Genomic DNA, 21,759 nt, shown 5'->3' on the forward strand with positions numbered 1-21,759 from the left:
ATCTATGATACACTTTAAAATCCCTCCAAATAATCTTGAACAAAGTTAAAATTTCTGCAATACAACAGATATAACTCGATATCCAAAGACCAAGCTTTTCTTCTAATAAAAAAACAAACGGCACAGCTTTATTCTCATGCGTCCATGTTCCAGCTTTTGTTATAGATTGGATTACTGTGGTCATGGCAAAAGATTGCAAAGCATAGATGATGAATGGCGGCAACTGACCAAAAACACTTTATAAACAAATACATGAATTTCTCAACTTTCTCAATAATACATGAATTTATAGATGCACTTATATCACATTTTCTATTAGTTGTTAACTACTAATCTCACTGACTTCTGTAGCAGTTGTATAACTTTCAGATGATTGTGGTTCAACACTAGCTCCACTCATGTCTAACTGTGCATTTAACAAAGGAATTCTAGACTGAACACCTGAAACTCTTGGAGTCATGGCTAGGGAACTGGTAATATCTGCTTCACCTAATTGATTAGATCCGTTTAAGATATGGCAATGGGGACAATGATAAGTGATATACTGAAAATCTTCTTTTCTCGCCAGCCCTGAAAGAAAATACACTCTAACAATGTAAGAAAATCAACAAAATACCGTTTGGAATTGTTGACTGACAAAAGTGATATTGACGTATACACACCATTATGCATGTGACAGTTCTTGCAAATTAAGGCATAGCATTGGGTAGGATCTTCTCCAACCAACATGGCAGCTAAGCGAGCTACCCACCCTCCACTAGCATTACTCATTTTCCCTGGAAATAGCTCTATTTCCATAGATTGATCACTAGAATCAGCATTTCCCATTCTTCCTATCCCATTTCTTTCCTGTCCTGGGGGTAATAATGATTGTTCTGAACTTGATGTTCTCTGAAGTGAAGTCCGCCTTCTTAGTCCAGTCTTGTCTAATGACTCGATTTTGTGGTTTTTTCCTGGGCTAGCATGCATATTTTCATCTGTCATATTCAATGGTTCCAACTTAAAAGCAAGTCCAGCATCAGCTCCAAGCTTTGAAGCAAGGACTCGAGCTGCAGCTTCTTTGGCTGCTGGATCAGAATCATATTTCTGAAACCAAAAATATAGCATGAAATAAAGTCTTCAACTAGATAACCTTTATTTTCATATTCACTAAAGCTACTCAATACAAAATTCTAGATCAAGGAAAATGGGGTGCTAGTAAACAAAGGTTGGAACCAACATGGATGAGTTGTTGTGTCAAATAGTAATTTGTCCTCTCCTTGAGCTCGTCTATTTTGGCTTTCCTTTCATCACGAAGACGGTCTAAAACCTTTTGATCTTTGCGTTCACCTGCAAACAAACAAATTACAGTGATTAGCCCTTCAAGATATGGTAGAAATACGTATTCATTCTATCAACAATAAAAAACAAGGTGAACTCAAAATTACAAATCAGGTCCAGTCAATGTAGTAGATGTAGCTACAAGGTCAAGAAGAGTTTACACATTCTGTAGATGCTCCCACAGGCAGAGTATACCAGGGATGCAAGGGTAGGGAATGCAAACATGGGAAATACACGAATGGCCCTAGCTTGCCATGATATATCTGGTGCTCTGGTCATTACTATAGCAACTCCCAGTAGAAAAATCTGCATGCAAAATTTAATCATTTTTAAAATTTGGGCTAAAATATCATAGGAACTATGAAAATCATATTTGCTTCATACTCATTATCGATCATTTCCATCTTCGTCCTACAACTCTTCATGTAAGTGCATGTTCACTTTAGGGTTTAGGGTTTAGTGTTCTCAAAATAACTAGTACCTCAATAACTATCGAATAAATAATCATCCCCCTAGCAAGCTTTCGCCAACTTTGAGAGCGCCTCTTAAGGCGAGCATGTATGGCTGCCTCTTCTTTGGAAAGATGCTCTAATTTCTTACCAAAGTCTTCATTGTGAGATCTGTAAAACAAGGACCCAACCAAGGAAAATGCATTCCAAATTCTTCCTAACAATCTTTTCTGTGGCTTATGGACTGCTTCTCTTGATGTAACCTCCATGAGGTTGCTCTCATCATTTTGATCTTTAATGCTACTACCAGATGCACTCTTACCCAATCCAGCTTCTGAACTGCTTGATGACATTCCTGCATTCACAAATCTCTCTCTCTTCATCTCAATTTTAGAGTTACAAACAGCCAGAAATTACAATCTATACTTCTATCTCAATTTTCAGATTTACATAGACACAGCATCTTATTTATTTATACAAAGGCTTTTCCCTCAATTTGCCCTGTTTTAGTAAGCTATACTTCCATTTTTCCAACTATCCCCATCCTTTTTTAGGTAGACTATGGGTGAAGACGTTAACATAGTAAGCAAGCCTCCATTTCCAGCAAGTGGTCTCTTTTTAGGTAGGATCTAGAGTCATTAATGTAATGTTATCAGAACCACTGATATGTCAGGAACATCCAGCACGACCAACATATGACCTTGATGAAGACAAAGCTATACATCACCAGCATTGTTTGATGCTTCCTGATAATCATTTCATGTGCAAGGTTGCAATCTGAGTTGCCAATGTAGCAGGGTGCCATGTCACCACATCCAACATTCAGCAATACTGATGGCAATGTCATGACCACGAGTATGGTGCCACATAGGTGATAGGAAGGCTATATTTTACATGTCCATCTATATTTGAAACCAAGATGTTTTGTGTGAGATGTCACATACAGAAGACAGGACTTCTGGGTACTGAATCCAATAACCTAACCACGAGGCCAACCGTTGACCTTTGAAGTAGAAACGTTTTTATTTTGGGTTCAGTTTTAGGAAGTTAGAGAAGAGACGTACAGTTTTCTTTTGGTTCTGGCATTGACAAGTTAAAATAAACAGTAGCAGTCTTTGCCAGGGCTCATAGACCATTATGGTCTTTTAGAGATGTATACCATTTTTTTGGTAATCGCATTGAATAGTTTACATAAAAAATTGTAAACTTTGTTAGGTCTTGTAGGCCATTATGGTCTTTTTGACATAGTTCTATATCTTTCTCTCTATCTCTCTCACACACAGGCTCTCTCTCAGCTTACAATTGTATTAGAAAATCTTTGCATGCTAGTACGTTGAGTATTAATAGCTCCATAACAAAGGTTATGTTTGTGAAAACTCTCAATGAAGATAAGCCATTGTACCAAACTATTAAACCATCTCCTTCTCGGATCAGGCAAATTGCACTCACCTTTACATGCTAGAGAATATCAACTTCTCTACGCTTCACACCATTGCTTCCTTAGAACTTAGCTCAAATTCTTTTTCAGATGAGATTGGGGGTTTAGGCACCAGCAAGGAGACTAATTGACCATGCATATTTTTTCCTGAACAAGTTATAGGTTCTGAGTATCACACTCTACTGCGATGCTCCACCTAAGATCATATTTGAGTTTTCTTTCTCCACATTTTCAAGATTGAAATATCACTATACACATTTCTCTTTAAAGCAGAATGTTCATTCTGAATTACAATGTTCGTTTGCAAATTGTTGAACATCAAGATTCGTCAACTCTAAACACAGCATGAAAATGTTCCACTCTAGTCCCTGAGGTGCACCTGACCTCCGAGGATAATAACACTATTTCTCTCAGTCTGAATAATAATTGTCAATACACTTCATAAGAGACCAAGAGACCCTTGATTTGTGAATATAATTCGTGAGGGACCACGAATTATTTGACCATGGAAAACTGAATTTAGGCCATTTCAAAATACTACAAACACATAAAAAAAGATACATTTTCTTCATCGACAAAAAGGAGTTGCCACATTCCAACATACTTCAAAAGAGATTGAAAATAGTTTGACCCTCGGAGAACAACTGAATTTAAACGATTTGATAAAACTATAAAGACTACAAAAAATGCAAATTAACTTCATAAATAATAAAGTGTAATCACATTCCAAAATACTTCAAACGAGGCCTAAGGATCCATCCGATCTTAGGCAAAAAACGAAAGGCGTTCTACTCTTTTACGATGGATCCACATGAATACAAAGAAAGCGAAACCTTTTGTTCTTTGAGGCAACAGGAAAGTGATCCAAAAATACTTTCCTAAACCATCAAGAAATCCTCCGATCTCAGAAAACAAGGGACCCACACGACGATCCAAACATAAATAAAAAGAATTTGATGCAAAGATATAGATAGCTTTCTGGGTCAGATTTACCTGGTGAGAGGTTTAAGGATGCGTGGGGAACAATGGATGGGTTGGATCGATTATCGCTGCGACAGAGCAAAATGTGATCGAAACACGTCTTACACAGAAAAAAAAGGCTCTATACACACGCACAACAGTGTCATTACGTTTCTAAATTCTCAAAACGTACCCTTCTCTTCTACTTATGGATAATTACAATCGATACCCCGATATATATATTATGTTAGAAAATCAGATTACTCTGGTGAGATCATGTTTTGCATCTCTATGTAATACTCCATATAAGAACAACTCATACAATATCCATTATCATTATCAATGGATTCCCGTAGTGATTATGAGGATGATTTTCAATGTGATTATTAGTTTAAAAATGATATTATAACAAACTGAAATTAGATTGATGTTTTAATGCATGTTAGAGTTGTGCTAAATGAGTCGTGGATCATGGATCATGTTTTGCATCTCTATGTAATACTCCATATAAGAACAACTCATACAATATCCATTAGCATTATTAGTGCATTCCCATAGTGATTATGAGGATGATTTTCAATGTGATTATTAGTTTAAAAATGATATTATAACAAACTGAAATTAGATTGATGTTTTAATGCATGTAAGAGTTGTGCTAAAAGAGTCGTGGATCATGGATCACATGCAAATAATAACCAAGTAACTTCGGTAGATTATGAATGCATGATGTATTGATCTTTATCCAGACTACATTTGAAATTTTCTATAATACATATTAGAGAGGCTATGGAATTTTTAAGGATTGGTTTTGATCAATAGTAATTGCAATTTGCAGTGTTTTCTGCCATTTACAAGCTTATGTTAATGATAACATATTTAATGAAATTGTGGGGTTTATCAATATCGTCATGGTGAAAAGATGCATAAACCAAACCTTGTGGTTAAATATCATCTGCCAACACGAAAGAATTATATTTAACGAATACATGTTTGGAATCAAACCAAACCTTGTTACGGAGGTAGCTTAATGACATATGCACGAACCCTCTCTTTGAAATTGTAGTTTACGTGCTTGAAATCTGTTTCATTAAAAGACCACATACTTGAAGAACTTCTTTGAGCATATCGGTGATGTTATTGAAAACCAACGGTAAAACTACGTGCATTATATCTCTAGAGGATATTACATGCAACAATACTAGGATACATATGCATGTTAGTTGAGGAACATCTTCACCCTTAAATATAGTTACAATGATACCATACCCCATACACAAAATAAACTTAAAGGGTAATATGATGTGCATATGATCTATCACATCCTTGAGGGAGGACAATGATAAGAGTTTTTAATCATTAGTTTGTTTGATATATTTGTAAATAACACATAGATGCCAACTTCCCTTCATCTTTTGTAAAAACTTAGCCACTCATATACCTCCAATTAACTTGAAGTGCTCATTCATTGATTTGCAACTTCTATACACTCAATATTCCTAAGTTGGTAAGAGAGGATATCCATGTGTGCACAACAAGATAATTTTGAATGTACTCGAAACATATTACTTTATTCATTAGCCTTCTTTCTTTGCAAATATCATCCGGAATTTATGGTCATGTTTAAGGTTGCCACACTTGTTTGATCATGAATAATTGAGAACGTTTAGAGTGGATATATGGATATTGGCAAACGTAACATTACCAGAGGTAGGCAAAATATTTCAAATAATGAAACAAATTCAAGTTCATGTATGCATACGAAACATCGAAGACATTTGTTGGAAAGTTGCGTCTAGGTTCATGAAAATTCTAAACATTCACTTAAGTTTACCAATTAGGCGAAATAAAGCTTAAAATCTCATCTCTCTCATAGAGTCTATGTATCAAAAGTAGCAACTGCATGCAATGTATCAAAACAAATCAAGTCATATCCTTGAAGATACTAATCGTGTAAATTTGTAGAGCACATTTGAAGTTTACAACAATGGACTTTATATATAACATTATCGTTAATTCTTTTCGGACATCTTGAAGCATGCTATGTATAGTATATTTGATCATTTTGAAAGAATGAAACATCTAGTCTACCGCTATTCACACATTATATAAAGCTTGTGATACATGCTTACAACACAATATTCGTTCTTTAGTACGAACATTCTTGTTGTACAATTTCAGGTTGTTTCGTAGGAGATCACCTCTTCCTAAGGAGTTATTTATTGTTTGAGAAGACTCCATTTGAAAAGTTATTTGTAAAGCACAAATATAAGAAGATATTTGTTGAAATAGTGTGAAGGAAAGAATAGGAGACAACACAACAATCTAGTTTTTTTGGACTATAATTTTGAAGTACATAGATATCCCTTTTTGTTTTTGTTTATAGGATGTTGTAAGAATTATCAGAAAAAGCTTCACCTTGTGCTTTGCACAAAATGTTCCTTCTTGCACTTGTATGCATGTTATATTTACACGAACCATGGAAGGGAGTACGGATTTTCCCTACCTTCCAATGATTATACTCGATGAGGACCATATAATTGATGCTATACGTGAAATTTCATACTTCATTATCATCAAAAGCTTTTGGTTTCAACTTTCAAACATATGGTTTGATGTAAGGATATCTTGTATTAACATGAGTCTTTCAAAAGTATAGATGGATGGATATTAAAGCCATTGCCAATCAAGCACATTCCTTTGGTGCAAAAAAAGACAACATTCTACTTGTCCATCTATCATATATATGTAAAACACCACCAATTTAGTTGTCACTAGGCGAATATTGAACTTATAAACAAACAACTCTAAGCTCATTGCCATTACCCAAGTAAGTAAGTAGGGTAGACTCCAATAGACACTATCGCCCCCCCCCCCCCCCCCCCCATTCTCTCTCTCTCCCCTCCACAATAACAAATAGTTCTATTTGTTTTTATAATCATGTAACTTTTCATGAATTACATAGTTGCTCTTTTATTTCAATATAGTTATTCCCATTGTATTATATTTGGTCCTTTTTTCTAGGAGATATGTGAGACAAAGACTACACTTTCCGAGGATCCTAACCAACAATAAAGACATCCATACAAGTAATGATCTAGAAGCTAGAAGGCACGATTGAATTCGTCATTTTCTAACACTAAAGCTCCTCTCAGAAACATTGCCCGTGAGGTTTCCGAAAGCGAAACAAACATCCTACAAGGATAATATGCAAACATCCCTCCCATATACAATTTTTTGTTTTGGCCCTCCACTTAATCCCGATAAAAGCTTGCACACACATGCATACATACACAAACATCCATCCATCCATACATATAGAACACGACACGACACATACATACATACATATAGAACATGACATGACAACATACATACATATAGAACATGACATACATACATACATACATACATCCATCCATATAGAACATGACATGACATACATACATATGTACATACCAAACGTGACATGACATACATACATATGTACATACACAAAACATGACATGACATACATACATATATATGTACATACAAAACATGACACGACATACATACACATACCGATGGGTTGTGTCGTGAGCCCATGCACATTCATTCACGTACCAGACTCCGACACGGTCATATGTCGGGCACATGGACGCGTTCCCATTACGAATGGAGGCATTATCAAGATAGACGTCCCAACTCAAACGGACGGCCGGACAAAACTCTCCGCCCGTCCGTCCGTATGTAGAGTTTGTCCGGCCGTTTGAGGGGTAAATGAAAGTACCCGTTTGAGGAGGAAGAAGAAGAACGCACACAAAAAAAAAAAACATACACACACATTCTCTCGCTCAGTTCATATTTGAATTTCAAAATTCAAAAAAGCAAAAATCCAAAAAAGCAAACAAAAAAGCCAAAAAAGCAAAACAAATACATACATACAAATCCTGCTTCGTCTTTCTTCTTCTTCTTCTTCTTCGTCGTCGTCGTCTGCTGCGTCTTCTTTCTTCTTCTTCTTCTTCTTCTTCTTCTTCTTCACTCTGTGAGTCTGCAGGTTCCTTCCTGCCGCCATAGCCAGCTTCGTTCATGGCCACCATCTCCCTACCTCAACGCCACACTTCCTCTCCTTCCGATCAGCCTCGCCTCCTTTCCCTTTCTGCTGCTCCATCCTCTCCCGCCGCCGCCATGCCTCCTCACTCCTCCTCCTCCTCCCCTTCCTTTCCCGCCTCTTACCGTCAATCCTCCTTCCTCAAGCCTCTCTCCTCACTCGATTCCAACGTTACCCTTTCTGGACCTGCTCCGCCTCTCTCCAACAACAAGGTTCCAAATTCGACTGAAGATCACGATGTAATCCTTCTTTTATAGAAACCACTAAGAGATCTCTAATGCTTCCTTCTGCGCTTCTGATTCTTTACTCGTTTGGAATTCCTCGTTTGCAACTCACCATGCACACTTCTTCTTCATCACTCACCAAATTTCTGTTTTTTTATTTCTTCCTCGTTATGCATCTTGTTTTTAACCATTGAATTCCTGACTGTGGTTTCTGCGCACATTTTCTTTCCTTGCTCTCTCTCTCTCTCTCTCTCTCTCTCTCTCTCTCTCTCTCCACCCTTCCAATTCACTACCTTTAAATTCCTGACATTAAATTCTGCTCACCATCGCATCTTCTCGGTATGCATCTGCAATCGACATACTCACCAATTAAAAAAGCTTCTCATGTATTGCTCATGTCGTCATCCTTGTTTTAAAGGAATCTGTCTGTAATTCGAATCTAACATTCAGTTTAAACTTCGTGATTGAGCGTCTGCACGGAATGAAGTGTCTAGCCATGGGAACTTAATAATACGTAGAGAGGAATACGTTGCATTTCCTGTTCCATTTTCGACTCATCCTAGTCTTTCCACATAGAAAAAGATGGTTATAATCGTATCCTGAAAACAAAAGATCTGCAATTCGGATCTAAACGAAGATTTGCAAGAAGACCATGAAAGTTCAAAACGTAAACTTTTCCTTCTAATTCTGCACCTTCTGTGCAGGTTTTAAGTTTAGCCAAATCCCACTGCAAGGAGAGACGCAACGCATCGTTTTCTAATGGAAAAGAGAATTATTTTCTTGGAGTCGATAAAGTTAAAGGTGTGAAACGGAAAACTCCAGTACAAGAAGCAGGTAGAGAAACATTCATGTCAATGTCAGTCCCGTGGATTTGTCTAGCTTGGCCATAACTAAACTGTGTAATTTTGATCATATCTAAATCTCACAAATCTTTCTCTGCGTACAGAGGAATTAGGGATCTCTATTACCTCTACAGTAACATCAGATGGACTTACAGAGACAACCTACATTTCAACGATGGATACATACTCACCTCACATTGGGAAAAAGAAAGAAACTCTTCGCCAACGGAATATCAGAGAACTCCATAGCCAACAAAACGGCACTTTTACCACTATTTCGGCTCCTTCTCAGGGATTGCAAGTTTCAAATCAAACACCGAAACTGCAAAGAGAAGAAAAGGATGCCATCGTGCATACCAAGGATGCATCTACATCTGTCTCCAATCAAGGTGCCAGTCTCTCCACAACATCTGAATCTATAGTAAAAGATGATCAAGGAAAATATATCACTTCTGCAAAAGGCTCAGTTCAGCCTGCTGTCATTAGTATTCCTTGTTGCTCAAAACCTCCCACATATCCCAGGAAAGACAGAGTTCTATATCCGAAATATTATCAGAATTCATCAGTTCAGAGGTCTTCTACGTTACCTCCGCATTCTATAAATCACACAAAATCAAGCAATAACATGGATTTCATGCCAACCTTCAAGGAGCGTCCATGCTCAGTGAACACAGTTATAGTTGATGGTCAGATATTAAAAGAAGGATTTCAAAACTCAGAAGTAGATCCTAGGAAACATTACAATAGTGCTTGTCCTGATAATGTAGGCCACTTTTCTAATGATTTGCAAATATCAGCAAATGATACATTGTTTCTTCCCCAACAAACTAGTTGTAATTTCATGCCACAACTAAGGCGTGGAAGGCTATCCAGGAAATCAAACCTATGTCCACAGTCCCAGAGGAAAGGGAATGTGAGTAATTTCTATCGCATTCCTGCACCAAGTGGTATAATGGGAGAGCTTAATCCTGGTATTATCAGAAGACTTCGAACTAGAAAACACGTTCGTGCTGTGATTGAAGCTATCATCGGGTCTTCTTCTTCATCATGTTCTTCACATGGAAGAACTTCTGTCATTGTTCAGCACAAAAAAGATAAAATTCAATATGGTGGAAAAGATTGTGGTACCAGAGTCCAGAGTTCTTATGACAAAATAGAGGAAGAAGACACTGTCAATGTTAATGGTACCATCGGATTCATGGAAAACCACTTTGATGTTGATGTTCCCTTGGATAAAAGGGATAAAGAGGAGTTTCAAGTTCACCCGTCTTTGAAGGAAAGATCTCCAGAACTAAGTCTAGAAGCTATTGAAATGAGAAGGCATGATGAAATGGCTTCACAAGCAAATTCAATTTGTGATGCTCATATGAGTTGGAAGCATACACTGTCCGATTCCAAGTTTGAGGATGCTTGTGATACAACAGGTTTGTTTAAATTCCAAATTGTTGATATGCCTTGCCTGAATCAATACACAGAAGGGTTGAGTTGGCTTATGAAAATTTGCAGATCTATCATCTTGTTGGTTGGAGTTGCTGCGTCTCGATATCAAAGGTCGTTTATCTGGTGAGTTTTTTCATCAATAGACCCAAGAAGAGATTGCAATTCAAAGCTTGCCTTATCTTTAAGAACAATAAATAAATTGAAATGATTCCTGTCGAATTCTATTGACTAATGCACCCACATGATTACATCACATGATTACATTGGCAGGAACGTTTTTACAAAAGTTATCAAGAGGAAATAAAATGATTAAACTAATAGAAGTCTACCTACCTATTCATTCATAACAGAGAGCGAGAGAATATGAGCACAGTGACCTAATGAAAATGCAAATTTTTACAGCTCTTAAAAGAAGCAGAAGGAGAGTAAGAGGTGTTATAGCCTCGTCCAAACTCGATAAGGTGGCCTCTATGAAGAGGAACATGACTGGTTTCAGTAATAAGGATTGTCAATTGGAAGAGATGCAGAAATGGAGGGATTTCTTCTTGAGCATGGATGGTGCACTCTGCTCCGAAGGTGCTCAGCTTGTAAGTTGCTTCACTCTGTTATAACATTCGTCTTAGAGAAAAATTTCTCAAACACCCCATAAATATACTTAATTTCTCCCACTGCCTCTAAGGTCCAATTGTTTTCCCATATCCTCTCCTCCAAGAGAGATAAAAGGAAACATATTGACATAATTGCTCAAATAGCATATATAATCAAGAAGAAGGGGATGAATCGATCATGTAACAGCACGAAATAATACATCTAGTTGACAAGAGAATGCACTGATCTTGTAATTGCCCAAAAATCACATGTAATTGCTCGGGAGAGGGTAGACAAGGGATATTTAGTAGGGGAAATAAAGACTCAATGGAATTTGAGGGGAATAGAGAGAAACCAAGGGGTATCAAGGAATTTTACCCTTTTTTTAGGACTTGTATTGCTTTAATGTGAATCAAGCGTTATAACATGTAGTATTTCCTTGGTATGCAGGAGAAATGGTTAAGCCAAGTTGTTGAAATGCAGCCTTTCTGTCAAAAGAAGGGCTTTGTTCTGCCGCAATGGGATGTTGCAACATGCAGGTGATTCTTCTTCTAAGGAAATTCCATTTGTTTGTATTTGAAGTCCCGCTATCATGATTAACTAACTTTACTCATGTGTCTCCATTGCTGAATGATCAGAATGGGAGAAGCAATGATAAGCAACATGGGCTCAGCTACATGCATGTTTACCAAAACAACTCAAGTCACGAGCTGAACAAATAAAAGCAAAAGCTTTGATCGATTCATTTCGACAAACTTCCATTTCAGACATTTTAAAAGAAACCATGAAGTCCAGGGATTAGGGTTTTAACCCAGATTGCTTCTTCCGATTCAGGAACTGTATTCTAGTTTCCTTCCTTTAGAAGAACTATAATCTGCTAACAACACATTCATTAAAATCAAACAGTTACACACTCCTTGGATGCAGGCGGCAAAGGAGAACATTTTTAAATAAGAGCTTAGGTTCAGACACATAGTCGCTCCTCTGTGCAGTAGGAAAACTTGATGGAATTGCTTCCTGTAACATATAGAGTCCAGCTCAGCAATGATAGTATTGCTTGTGATTTTTATTCAATGAATAATGATGAATTCATATTCAAGTATTATTATTATTATTATACTTGTGACCGGTAAGAAAACTGAACCAAAAGCTTCATGTAAAGATGATGGTTCAGTTTGTGCAATGAGGGGTTTCTGATTTGATTGAATGAATAACGGCTGAATTGACATTGAAGAAGGCTGTTACATATTCCTCGCGTTTGGTTGGAATCCTGTTGCCCTTTGCTTCTGTGTGATATGCAGGTTCAGTTCAGCAATGAGGGAATTGCTCTTTTCTGATTCCATAATCCATTCATTGAATATAACATTGTAAATTCATTGATATTCAAGGAATGCCATTGTGATTTTTATTTGCATGTTTAGGAATCCTGTTGACCCTTTCCTTGTGTGTAACATGGAGGGAGTTCAGAGATCAGCAATGAGAGGATATTGTTGCTCCTGATTTTATTCAATGAATAGAGGTGAATTTGTTCATGTTTAAGGTGTTGCCCTTGCTGATTTATGAGAAAAAGGGGGGGGGGGTGACAGATGATGAAGTAGTACTGATTGGATTGTGAAGATGGCTTGTGCCCCATGAGTTGATTTCAGTTTCTTTACATTAAAATCATGGAGGTTGGTCAAAAGCCTCTAATCTAAGTAACCAAATGCTGTTCTTTAGGTTATGCTCGTTATTAACTTTCATATACATTATTTGTCAGGTCATACCATTTGATGTGCTTTGATGAGCTTCTTGAGATATGATGATAGGTCATACCATTTGATGTGCTTTGATGAGCTTCTTGAGATATGATGATAGGTCATACCATTTGATGTGCTTTGATGAACTTCTTGAGATATGATGATAGGTCATACCATTTGATGGAGCCAAGTCTAGAAACAATTTATTATAAACGGGTAAAATTCATACCCTAAAGTTCTACTCTAAATAGTCATAAGACTTAAAGTCAACCAACAAGACAAAAAAGATTATCAAAAACTCACATCACGTGGTGAAGTGAATGAGGAAGTGATGTCCAAAATATAGTATTGGTGTAAACCCAATTGTTAAGTAGAGTGCTCTAGCCATCACTTCAGCTCAATGTAAGTGTGGGACGTTTTTTATGAGTAATCTCTTTTGGTTTAGCTTAGAACCCCCATAATTTCACCTCACCTTTCATGCCGCCTCTCTCTTTGGTAAACTAAATTTCGACGATGCAATAGGGAAAGATGGTGATGACAAGCCAACAATGAAATGAATTTGCGAGAATCATAGATGTGGTTGTACAATAGATGCTTTGTGAAAGTATGGGAAAAGTGATTAGTAAGTTCTTCACCCTAAGTTTCTAACCACATTGACTAGAGAAACATCCCCAACTTCTTGGAGTCACAATGGTGAAGGTGTCTTAGAAAGGGGAGAAAATCTCTAACTTTGATGATATGGTACCAGTCCTATTTGGGTGGCATTCAAATGGGTTTTGCTTGTAGAGAGTTACCCTTGAATGATATGCTACTCATTGAATGGGTGATAAATAAAGAAAATGTAATATATGAATCAAAGAGTGAAGAAGCTAAGCAGAAAGAGGGCGTCGATGTTCAATGCAAAGGTGGTGGCTAGAAAGAAGAAAATGTCCAAGAAAATTAATTTGGTGAAAGAATAATTGTGATTTAGTCTAAAGATGATTTGACTTAGGATGTGATGACAAACATTGTGAAAGCTTGGTTCCAAAGATTCATTGTTGGGGAGGAAGAAAAGGATGAACATGAAAAACCAATGAGAGAAAAATTGAAGTAGATAATGTGAAAGTTTGGCCAGAAAACATGCAATTGGTGAAAACAAAAGAGAGAAAAAATTGTTGGCATAAAAAACCATATTAATGTGGCCTTTGATACCAAAATGATATACATATTGAACCTTGTTTGCTTGTTCAACACATCTTAAATATATAAATAAATGTCATAATGCAAGATTCATCGCATTGACCTATCCCAAAGCCTTGTCTGAAAGCGTTACGGATACTTCGTTTGAATTGTACTACTTCGTTTAATTGTTAGTCTTGCAAGCAATCCTCAACATCTCCTTTCCTAGAGTTCTTCACCCTTCACTATTGTCTAAGGGACCGCTTTACAGCCTCTCATGTACTCGATCTGGGCTTAGGTGTAGGACAAGAAGTAAAGGTTGATCGCTTATCTTATTCCAATAGATGTGGGCTTGAGATTTCTCTCAAAATGGTTGATTTAGGCCTCTCTAATTCCATTAAGATAGAACTTCAAACAAATATTGTCCTCAAATTCTGACACATTTTAATTTTTTGAAATCTCTCTTGAAACATGGTATCTAACTTGTATATCATTGTACGTAGTATATATTATCTTTCTCATAATTGTGTGTAACTCTTTCTACCACCTAAGAGTGGCTATGTGCATATTTGTCTGATGGTTGTGCATAGGCTAGCCACAAGATGTGTGTTCATGTATCTACTATGTGATTAACGCTAAGACTAATACCAAGATATAGATTTCGAGATCAAGGTAGGCTGCGATAGAAAGATTGATACGACGAGCAAGACCAATATCAACGTTGATGAGGCTCACATAGAAAATGTAACTCAGGTTTGAGATTGAGATCAAGATTGTGCCATTGAGATCAAGGTGAGGAGAGCCTGGAGAGGACAAGCAAAATCGACATTGAAGTCATGACAATGGTAGTGACAATAATGGTGATATATCACAAAGATCGAGACCATTTAAACGGTAGCAATAGTGATATATCACGATTTAAGGCATACATTAATCGATCATCAAATGTGTGAAGAGAAAGAGGCATGCATGCATCACAAAGTTGAAAGCATGTCATCCCAAGAAATGCATGTAGAATTGTTACAGTGTTTTTACTTAAAAAACACAATGCTAAGTGAATCGATCTTCTGCGAAACTTTGATTAAATGGTAATGTGCTACAATATGCTGATTAATTGATCGTCAATTCAGGATTGCAATCGAGACGAGAGTGGACATGGTAGCGACAAGGATATACCGTGACTAAAAGACAAATAGTGATCGAGATTAAGGCATAGATTGGCGATAAACATAACAACACATCGTAATGACGGTGATAAAGTGTGATTTAAGAGGCATATATTGATTGGGATTGAGATCGAGATTATGGTTGAAACTTGAAAGAAAGATTTATATTAAAGCCTTCTAAGAACAATTTTGGAGAGCAAGAGTGATTGATAAGTGTGTGTTGTGTGTGTATATGAGAAGTGGATGGATGAATGGGGATGTGATCCCACATAGAAAGGCCAAAGAACAGAGTGGCTATAAATTTAGGGTTTCTGAGCTCTGAGAAGCCATAGCCGTCCTTAGGCGAGGGATGGAAAGGCAGCATTGCTGATGATCGATTCGTGACTGGCTTGCTGTGCTAACACCCCTATATATCTCGAACACACACCAATCCGTGCGTTCTTGCTCCTGCAGACGTCCTCCCCATCCCCTACTTTCGGGTTGGGGTGTGGCGATCTGTTGCGAGAACGCCAATTTTTGGAACTCCTTTTTTCTGTCTTTTCTTATTCTGTCCTGTTAATTGCGCAGACGGAGAAGAGAAGATAGAGAAAAGATCGCAAATGAGGGTTCTTGTCAAAACTGAAAACCAAACTGAATTGTTCTCTCTGCACATACAATATGTACAATGATCACCTGTTTAATTATTAGTGCGTATTTGTCTCGTTTGTTGTGATATTAGGGTTTCTTTTGTTGTGATGTTAGGTTTGATTTGTTGTTGTGATGTGAGGGTTTGTTTGTTGTTATGCTGGGGTTTTATTTGTTGTTGTGATGTTAGGGTTCTAGTAAAAACTGATCTAAACAGGATTGTTTTTTTCTCTGTACATACAAATAGTCATCTGTTTAATTTTAGTGATGTTCGTGTTTAATTTGCTGTTGATTTAGGGTTTTATCCGTTGTGATGTTTAGGGTTTTGTTTTGTTGCGATGTTAGGGTTTCTATTTCTGTAGGATTTTTGATCTTCCATACATCTGTTACGACTTCTCTTAAAACTTGTCTTTGCTGTCGAGGTACTACAGAACAAAATTTCTGCATGTTCATCGAGAAAACTCAATTCTAACCATAGCTAACCAGACTTGACCATAGTTACCCTAATTTACAGGAATAACCCCTCAACTTATACACACAAACAAGAAGTCTTATGATCATTTCCTAAACATGTTCGTTCTTCATATAACCTCTATAAAAGATAAAATCGACATCTAATGGGATCTTGAATCAAACATTGTTAGGGCGGAAAGTCTTCAGAGTGTTGCTCAATTATCGTGGGACTCTGAAATTGCTTGTTTCTTATAGTCAATCTTTAGATTATGAAGTTTAAAGCAAGGCAGACCAAGACTATCTGGATGCTTAGGATTTGCTAATAATGTGTAAGGAAATTACACTTACTAAATCATGAAGAACCACATGAATAGGGCAAAAACTCTTACACCATCGTGATGCAAAGGTATTTTCGTCAATGACTCCTCAATAGGAACATAATAGTTTTGAGCCTCGTCAATAGGATTTTGTGTCAATAGGCTTTAGACTTGGTACTTGAATATAAGAGAATAGAGCCGAGTTATCCAACAAAATGGAACCGTGTTGATTAAGAACTTACTCTATATCCATGGGATTTTCCAACCAAATGTTTCTAAATTTGCCTTGATTTGCTTGCTCAACACAATTTCTAGCCAACTAAAAACATTAAGATTCAAAACTATTGTTGTGGATCAAACTGTTAGACATACTACGATTACTAGAACTAATACGAGAACTAATTTGAGAGGTAGAAACAAAATTATCATGGGCACTTAATTGGTTCACTTAACACATAGTCTATTTTGATAAGACACTTAATTGGTTCACATAACACATAGTCTATGTTGATAAGACACACTTAATTGGTTCACTTAACACATAGTCTATGTTGATAAGTCATAACATTATGATTCAAGTTGTGATGAAGATTGAATCACTTGAGGATTTGCAAATAGAACTACAATCGCACATACGCAATTTTTAGTTTGTCATTTCGAAATATAATTATGCACCACCATAATCACTCTAGAACATGGAGAGCATTGCTCATAGTAAAGCAAAACCAAACATCACCATTGTGATGACATGGATGACCTAAAATCACCCACATTTGTAATCATGACTTGGTTTCTAACAACGTCTTCATTACCACATCCAATATACTCTCACGATCTTGCTAAAACCCACCTAATAGTTCTCTATTTCATATGCCAGTTTTGCTTCATGGATATTAATAGTTCCATATATCCGTCAAATCTAACCACATACCTTCTCTCTTTTCAAGATGTCAAGAACCTCCATAAAGCCAAACCAGTTCTAATTATAATACAAATTGGGCAAGCTAAATTTCACATTTTCAAGGAAATTATGTAGATGAATGTTATATTTCACAACCAAACATAGTATGCACAAATAAAAAGAGATTCGATACAACACAACATGCTTCAAAAGAGCTTTCGCTATCATGTAGACTAATATTAAATTTCCCAAAACATCATTATGCTTCAAAAGAACATTTGCGAGGTAATAGCTAATTATTGATGATGAAACATGAGCATCGGATGATGGCATACAACTAAGGGGCGTTATGATATACACGTATCAGAATGCAAAGAGTACGATCATTTGTGGTTGACCACTTGGTGAAACATCCAATCAAGGGACATCATGATGATATAGATGTAAAGATGCAAAGATGTGTAAAACTACAACACATGTGAGATTTATGTTGTAGAGGCCCTCATCATGCACTTCGAAAAGACTAAGATGACCAATAACCATTTTCTAGTGAATAGGCGCTATCACCACCTTGCCGCTTGCTCTAGAGGTTTCTAAGTACTCAAAGGCCTCCTTAACCTGTAAAAATTTGAAGCGCCCCTTGGGATCAATGACCGGTTTCAGCTTTCCTTCTTCCATGAAGGGGGTCAATTTCGCGAGGTTATCACCATTCGATATGAGCCCATACGCAATCACAGGCGGCTTTGCGGAATGGTCTGCGATTGTGAGCACATTTCCTCCCTCTTTCACGGCTTTGGCTGCATTCGCACCATCTCCTGCACATGGTTTTGCGCCACAACAAAAACATTATGGGTTAAAATCATGCATGTGAATCATACATAAAACTCTCATGCATCACAAAACGATATGTAGATCGAAAGCATAGATATTTATGAGCATATGATTCATACATAAAACAAAGATTCATCAATGTGAATACACTAATCGTTCCGGAAGAGGGCATGGACAACACATGCACATGTGATATACATGAAACACATATGTACATTCATGTGGATACACTAACCAGATGTATAGAAGGCATGAGTACGCGCACATCTGAATCATATGTAAAACATAAACATGCATTGATTTAAACACTACTTAGACCGCTTGGGCATATGCCCATTGGAATCACCTGAATCATACTTTGAACAAAAACATGAGTTGATGCAAATATGTGAACACTATATATTTAAGAGGGAATGGACATATGCTCATACATCAGAGTTAATACATAAAGATACACTCATATACTTTTGCAAAAATACATCTATATACAAAAGGCAGCTCATGTCAAATCACACATCTACACAGTGATGAATATAGTACTCCATACTAAGAAGACCTTACCTACTGTATCATACACAAAATCATATTTCTCTGGTAGCTCATAATATTTTGTCGTGGTGTAGTCGATTGCCACATCAGCTCCCAAACTTTTCACAAACTCTACTTTTCCAGTGCTAGTTGTTGTAGCAACCAGTGAAGCACCATAGACATGCTTTGCCAACTACAAGACAGAAAAAGAACATCTTAAACTTTTTGCAATTCAAGCTATACACAAATTTTGGAACCATGCTTAACTCTGAGCAATGTCTTTCCTCTGATTGAATTGTTAGATTAATATTGGGTCATATTCATGTTAGATTTTAACAAGATTATGGGGATACGATGTCTTTCCTCTGATTGAATTGTTAGATGCATATTCAGTCATATTCATGTTAGGTTTTACCAAGATTCTGGGGGTACAATGACTTTCCTCTGATTGTATTGTTAGATTCATATTGGATCATATTCATGTTAGATATTAACAAGATTCTGGGGGGGTATACCTGAATTGCTAGAGTGCCAACTCCTCCTGCACCCCCAAGTATAAGGACAGATTGTCCTGGTTTAAATGCAGCCTTTTCGAATCCCGTATGTGCAGTCAAGAGGGCTAATGGTAAGCTTGCAGCCTCTTCAAAAGAGAGAGATTTAGGTTTTAATGCAAGGACCTTCTCTTCAGTTACTGTGTATTCTGCTAAGGTTCCGATTTGTTTAGGAGCCGCAATAGCGAATTCTGCTATGTCTCCATAAACCTCATCTCCTTCCTTGAATTTCTTGACATCACTGCCTACCTTCACCACTACTCCAGCCACATCAAAGCCGGGAACATGCTGCACATTCAATGATGCATCCATGGTTTGAAAGCCAAGAAACAAAGTCATAACAATACCAATATGGCATGAAACATATTACACATGCATGGATTGTGGATCTGAAGACTATATAATCTCATAAATGAAGCATACAATCAATCAGCAGGGAAGAAATCAAACTTTCAGGCATTACTTCAAAACACATGAATATGCTATATCATACCGTTCAATATACCACAAATGAATCAAGATACAGGTACATAACATTATGATGAGGACCTGATCTATCATGCATATGAATATGATATCATCACTTACAATATGCAGATGAATTAACATACATAAACATACCCATAATCATCAACAGCACACATAATATTTCATCATAAGAGTAAAACAATCATCACTTACAGGGAAAGGGATGTTAGGGCTTTTGATGTAGCCAAATCTCCGCTTGTAATCGATGGGATTGAGGGAAGCAGCATGGACCTTAATAAGGACTTGGTCAGGGCTTGTTATCTGGGGTACCTCCACGTCACCATATTCCAAAACCTCCACAGAACCATAGTCTCTATAGAACCAAGCTTTCTGCAAAGAACCCATTTGTTTGTGTTTATGTGTTTGTGTGAGTGAGTGAGTGAGTGAGTGAGTGAGTAAGTGAGTGAGTGTGTGTGTGTGTGCCCTGTTTTTCTCTGAACACAAACACATGTATATATAGAGATGCTTGGTTTCTTTTAATTACATTTCTGAACCCCGTTTTCTGTAGTGTTGTGGAGTTTCTCTCTCTCTCTCTCTCTCTCTCTCTCATTACGCAGATGATGAGCTCATGTGGATACCCCTTTGACCACCATGACACTTTGTGTTCCATGAAAACACCGGACATTGTGGTGAACCCCAACATTGGACGCCATCTAAGAACCCTAGAAGCTCTATCGAGAGGTGTCGCACTGTCCGTCAATCCAACCTACTGATAAAACGGAAATCACGTGGACACTCTAAAAAGAAGCATGCTATGTGTTTTTACCAACAACCGATTGCGGGTAATATCCCATCACTAACAAGACTAGAACACTTAAACCCCAATTTGGTTGCCCCTAGAAGCTTGCTTTCTCACATGGGAGAGACATAGCATGTTTTATGCTAGGCATTGGTCTGCCCACATGTAACATACATTGAACCCTTGTTAATTCCTTGGTTGGTCGTAGTCTGTCCACATGGTTATGCATTTACTGTGTAACATATTGTTAATGTCCTACTATACTATATTTGTTTAGTACAAATTACACTGGCGTTACATATCACATTCGTAGGGGGACTGGTATTCTTACGTGTAGCCTTTACCTATATCTTTTAACATATTATGAGGAATCCATAACTTTACATATATTGTATACATATGTTAACCTATATTTTCACATATATGTTTTAAGTTCATGCATTTCTACCTTTTGCTCTCCCATGTATAATATACATTGAATTTGGACTAGTCAATAGTAGTTCTCCTACTTTACGTTGCGTACATTGAACTTGGACAACTTCTCACCTCCCCTACCTAATTCGTGTTCATAATACATTGAACCTTGGCCGTTACTCTTCAGTTTAGCTAGCAAATCAGTCTATTAAAGTAAATGGTCCAAAACATATTGGAGGAACACACCAAGATGTGCTAAAAGCATTGGATGTATAAATCTATATCCATTTGTATTGCTTTGAGTAAACAAGAAATTTCATGTATAGATATTTAAATAGAAAGCAAAAAATAAAGTTAAAGAAGAACGAAAAGAATAAACAAAAATGAAATAGAAAATATCTACTTATTCAACAATAAAAAGAAAAATAAGAACTTTTGTGTACATATTGATATTTAAATAGA

The 21,759-nt window shown here is 37.0% G+C and overlaps 3 protein-coding genes across 3 annotated transcripts; 1 reads left to right on the forward strand and 2 right to left on the reverse strand.

Annotated features, from left to right (window-relative positions):
* Nucleotides 1–224: 224 nt before the first annotated feature.
* On the reverse strand, nt 225–4,333 carry LOC147858749 (uncharacterized protein At2g24330-like). Its single transcript, XM_087326158.1, has 6 exons — nt 4,201–4,333; nt 1,802–2,124; nt 1,482–1,626; nt 1,220–1,329; nt 663–1,086; nt 225–570 (listed from the first exon to the last, which is right to left on the reverse strand). The coding sequence occupies exons 2-6, from the start codon at nt 2,120–2,122 to the stop codon at nt 323–325; spliced, it is 1,248 nt and encodes a 415-aa protein (XP_087182284.1). The 5' UTR covers nt 2,123–2,124; nt 4,201–4,333; the 3' UTR covers nt 225–322.
* A 3,996-nt stretch (nt 4,334–8,329) lies between these two features.
* LOC147858750 (uncharacterized) lies at nt 8,330–12,465 on the forward strand. Its single transcript, XM_087326542.1, has 7 exons — nt 8,330–8,496; nt 9,186–9,315; nt 9,428–10,747; nt 10,830–10,886; nt 11,166–11,350; nt 11,802–11,890; nt 11,990–12,465. The coding sequence occupies exons 1-7, from the start codon at nt 8,335–8,337 to the stop codon at nt 12,063–12,065; spliced, it is 2,019 nt and encodes a 672-aa protein (XP_087182668.1). The 5' UTR covers nt 8,330–8,334; the 3' UTR covers nt 12,066–12,465.
* A 5,518-nt stretch (nt 12,466–17,983) lies between these two features.
* LOC147858751 (2-methylene-furan-3-one reductase-like) lies at nt 17,984–20,563 on the reverse strand. Its single transcript, XM_087325622.1, has 4 exons — nt 20,298–20,563; nt 19,581–19,904; nt 19,099–19,258; nt 17,984–18,521 (listed from the first exon to the last, which is right to left on the reverse strand). Exons 1-4 carry the CDS (start codon nt 20,487–20,489, stop codon nt 18,253–18,255), a joined length of 945 nt encoding a protein of 314 aa, XP_087181748.1. The 5' UTR covers nt 20,490–20,563; the 3' UTR covers nt 17,984–18,252.
* Between the last annotated feature and the right edge of the window lie 1,196 nt (nt 20,564–21,759).

The sequence above is a fragment of the Azolla caroliniana genome, unplaced genomic scaffold, assembly GCF_043228905.1.
Source record: "Azolla caroliniana isolate FFs.n. ecotype wild unplaced genomic scaffold, voAzoCaro1.0.p SCAF_10, whole genome shotgun sequence".
NCBI classification, from domain to species: Eukaryota; Viridiplantae; Streptophyta; class Polypodiopsida; order Salviniales; family Salviniaceae; genus Azolla; species Azolla caroliniana.

Coding starts and splice junctions, on each gene's coding strand:
- LOC147858751 (XM_087325622.1), bottom strand. CDS start 20,489: ATGGGTTCTTTGCAGAAAGCTTGGTTCTATAGAGACTATGGTTCTGTG. Junction 19,905..20,297: donor GCCCTAACATCCCTTTCCCT/GTAAGTGATGAT, acceptor TTGAATGTGCAG/CATGTTCCCGGCTTTGATGT. Junction 19,259..19,580: donor TTGGCACTCTAGCAATTCAG/GTATACCCCCCC, acceptor TCTGTCTTGTAG/TTGGCAAAGCATGTCTATGG.
- LOC147858750 (XM_087326542.1), top strand. CDS start 8,335: ATGCCTCCTCACTCCTCCTCCTCCTCCCCTTCCTTTCCCGCCTCTTAC. Junction 9,316..9,427: donor AACTCCAGTACAAGAAGCAG/GTAGAGAAACAT, acceptor CTCTGCGTACAG/AGGAATTAGGGATCTCTATT. Junction 10,748..10,829: donor GGATGCTTGTGATACAACAG/GTTTGTTTAAAT, acceptor GAAAATTTGCAG/ATCTATCATCTTGTTGGTTG.
- LOC147858749 (XM_087326158.1), bottom strand. CDS start 2,122: ATGTCATCAAGCAGTTCAGAAGCTGGATTGGGTAAGAGTGCATCTGGT. Junction 1,087..1,219: donor TGACACAACAACTCATCCAT/GTTGGTTCCAAC, acceptor TTTTGGTTTCAG/AAATATGATTCTGATCCAGC. Junction 571..662: donor GAACTGTCACATGCATAATG/GTGTGTATACGT, acceptor ATTTTCTTTCAG/GGCTGGCGAGAAAAGAAGAT.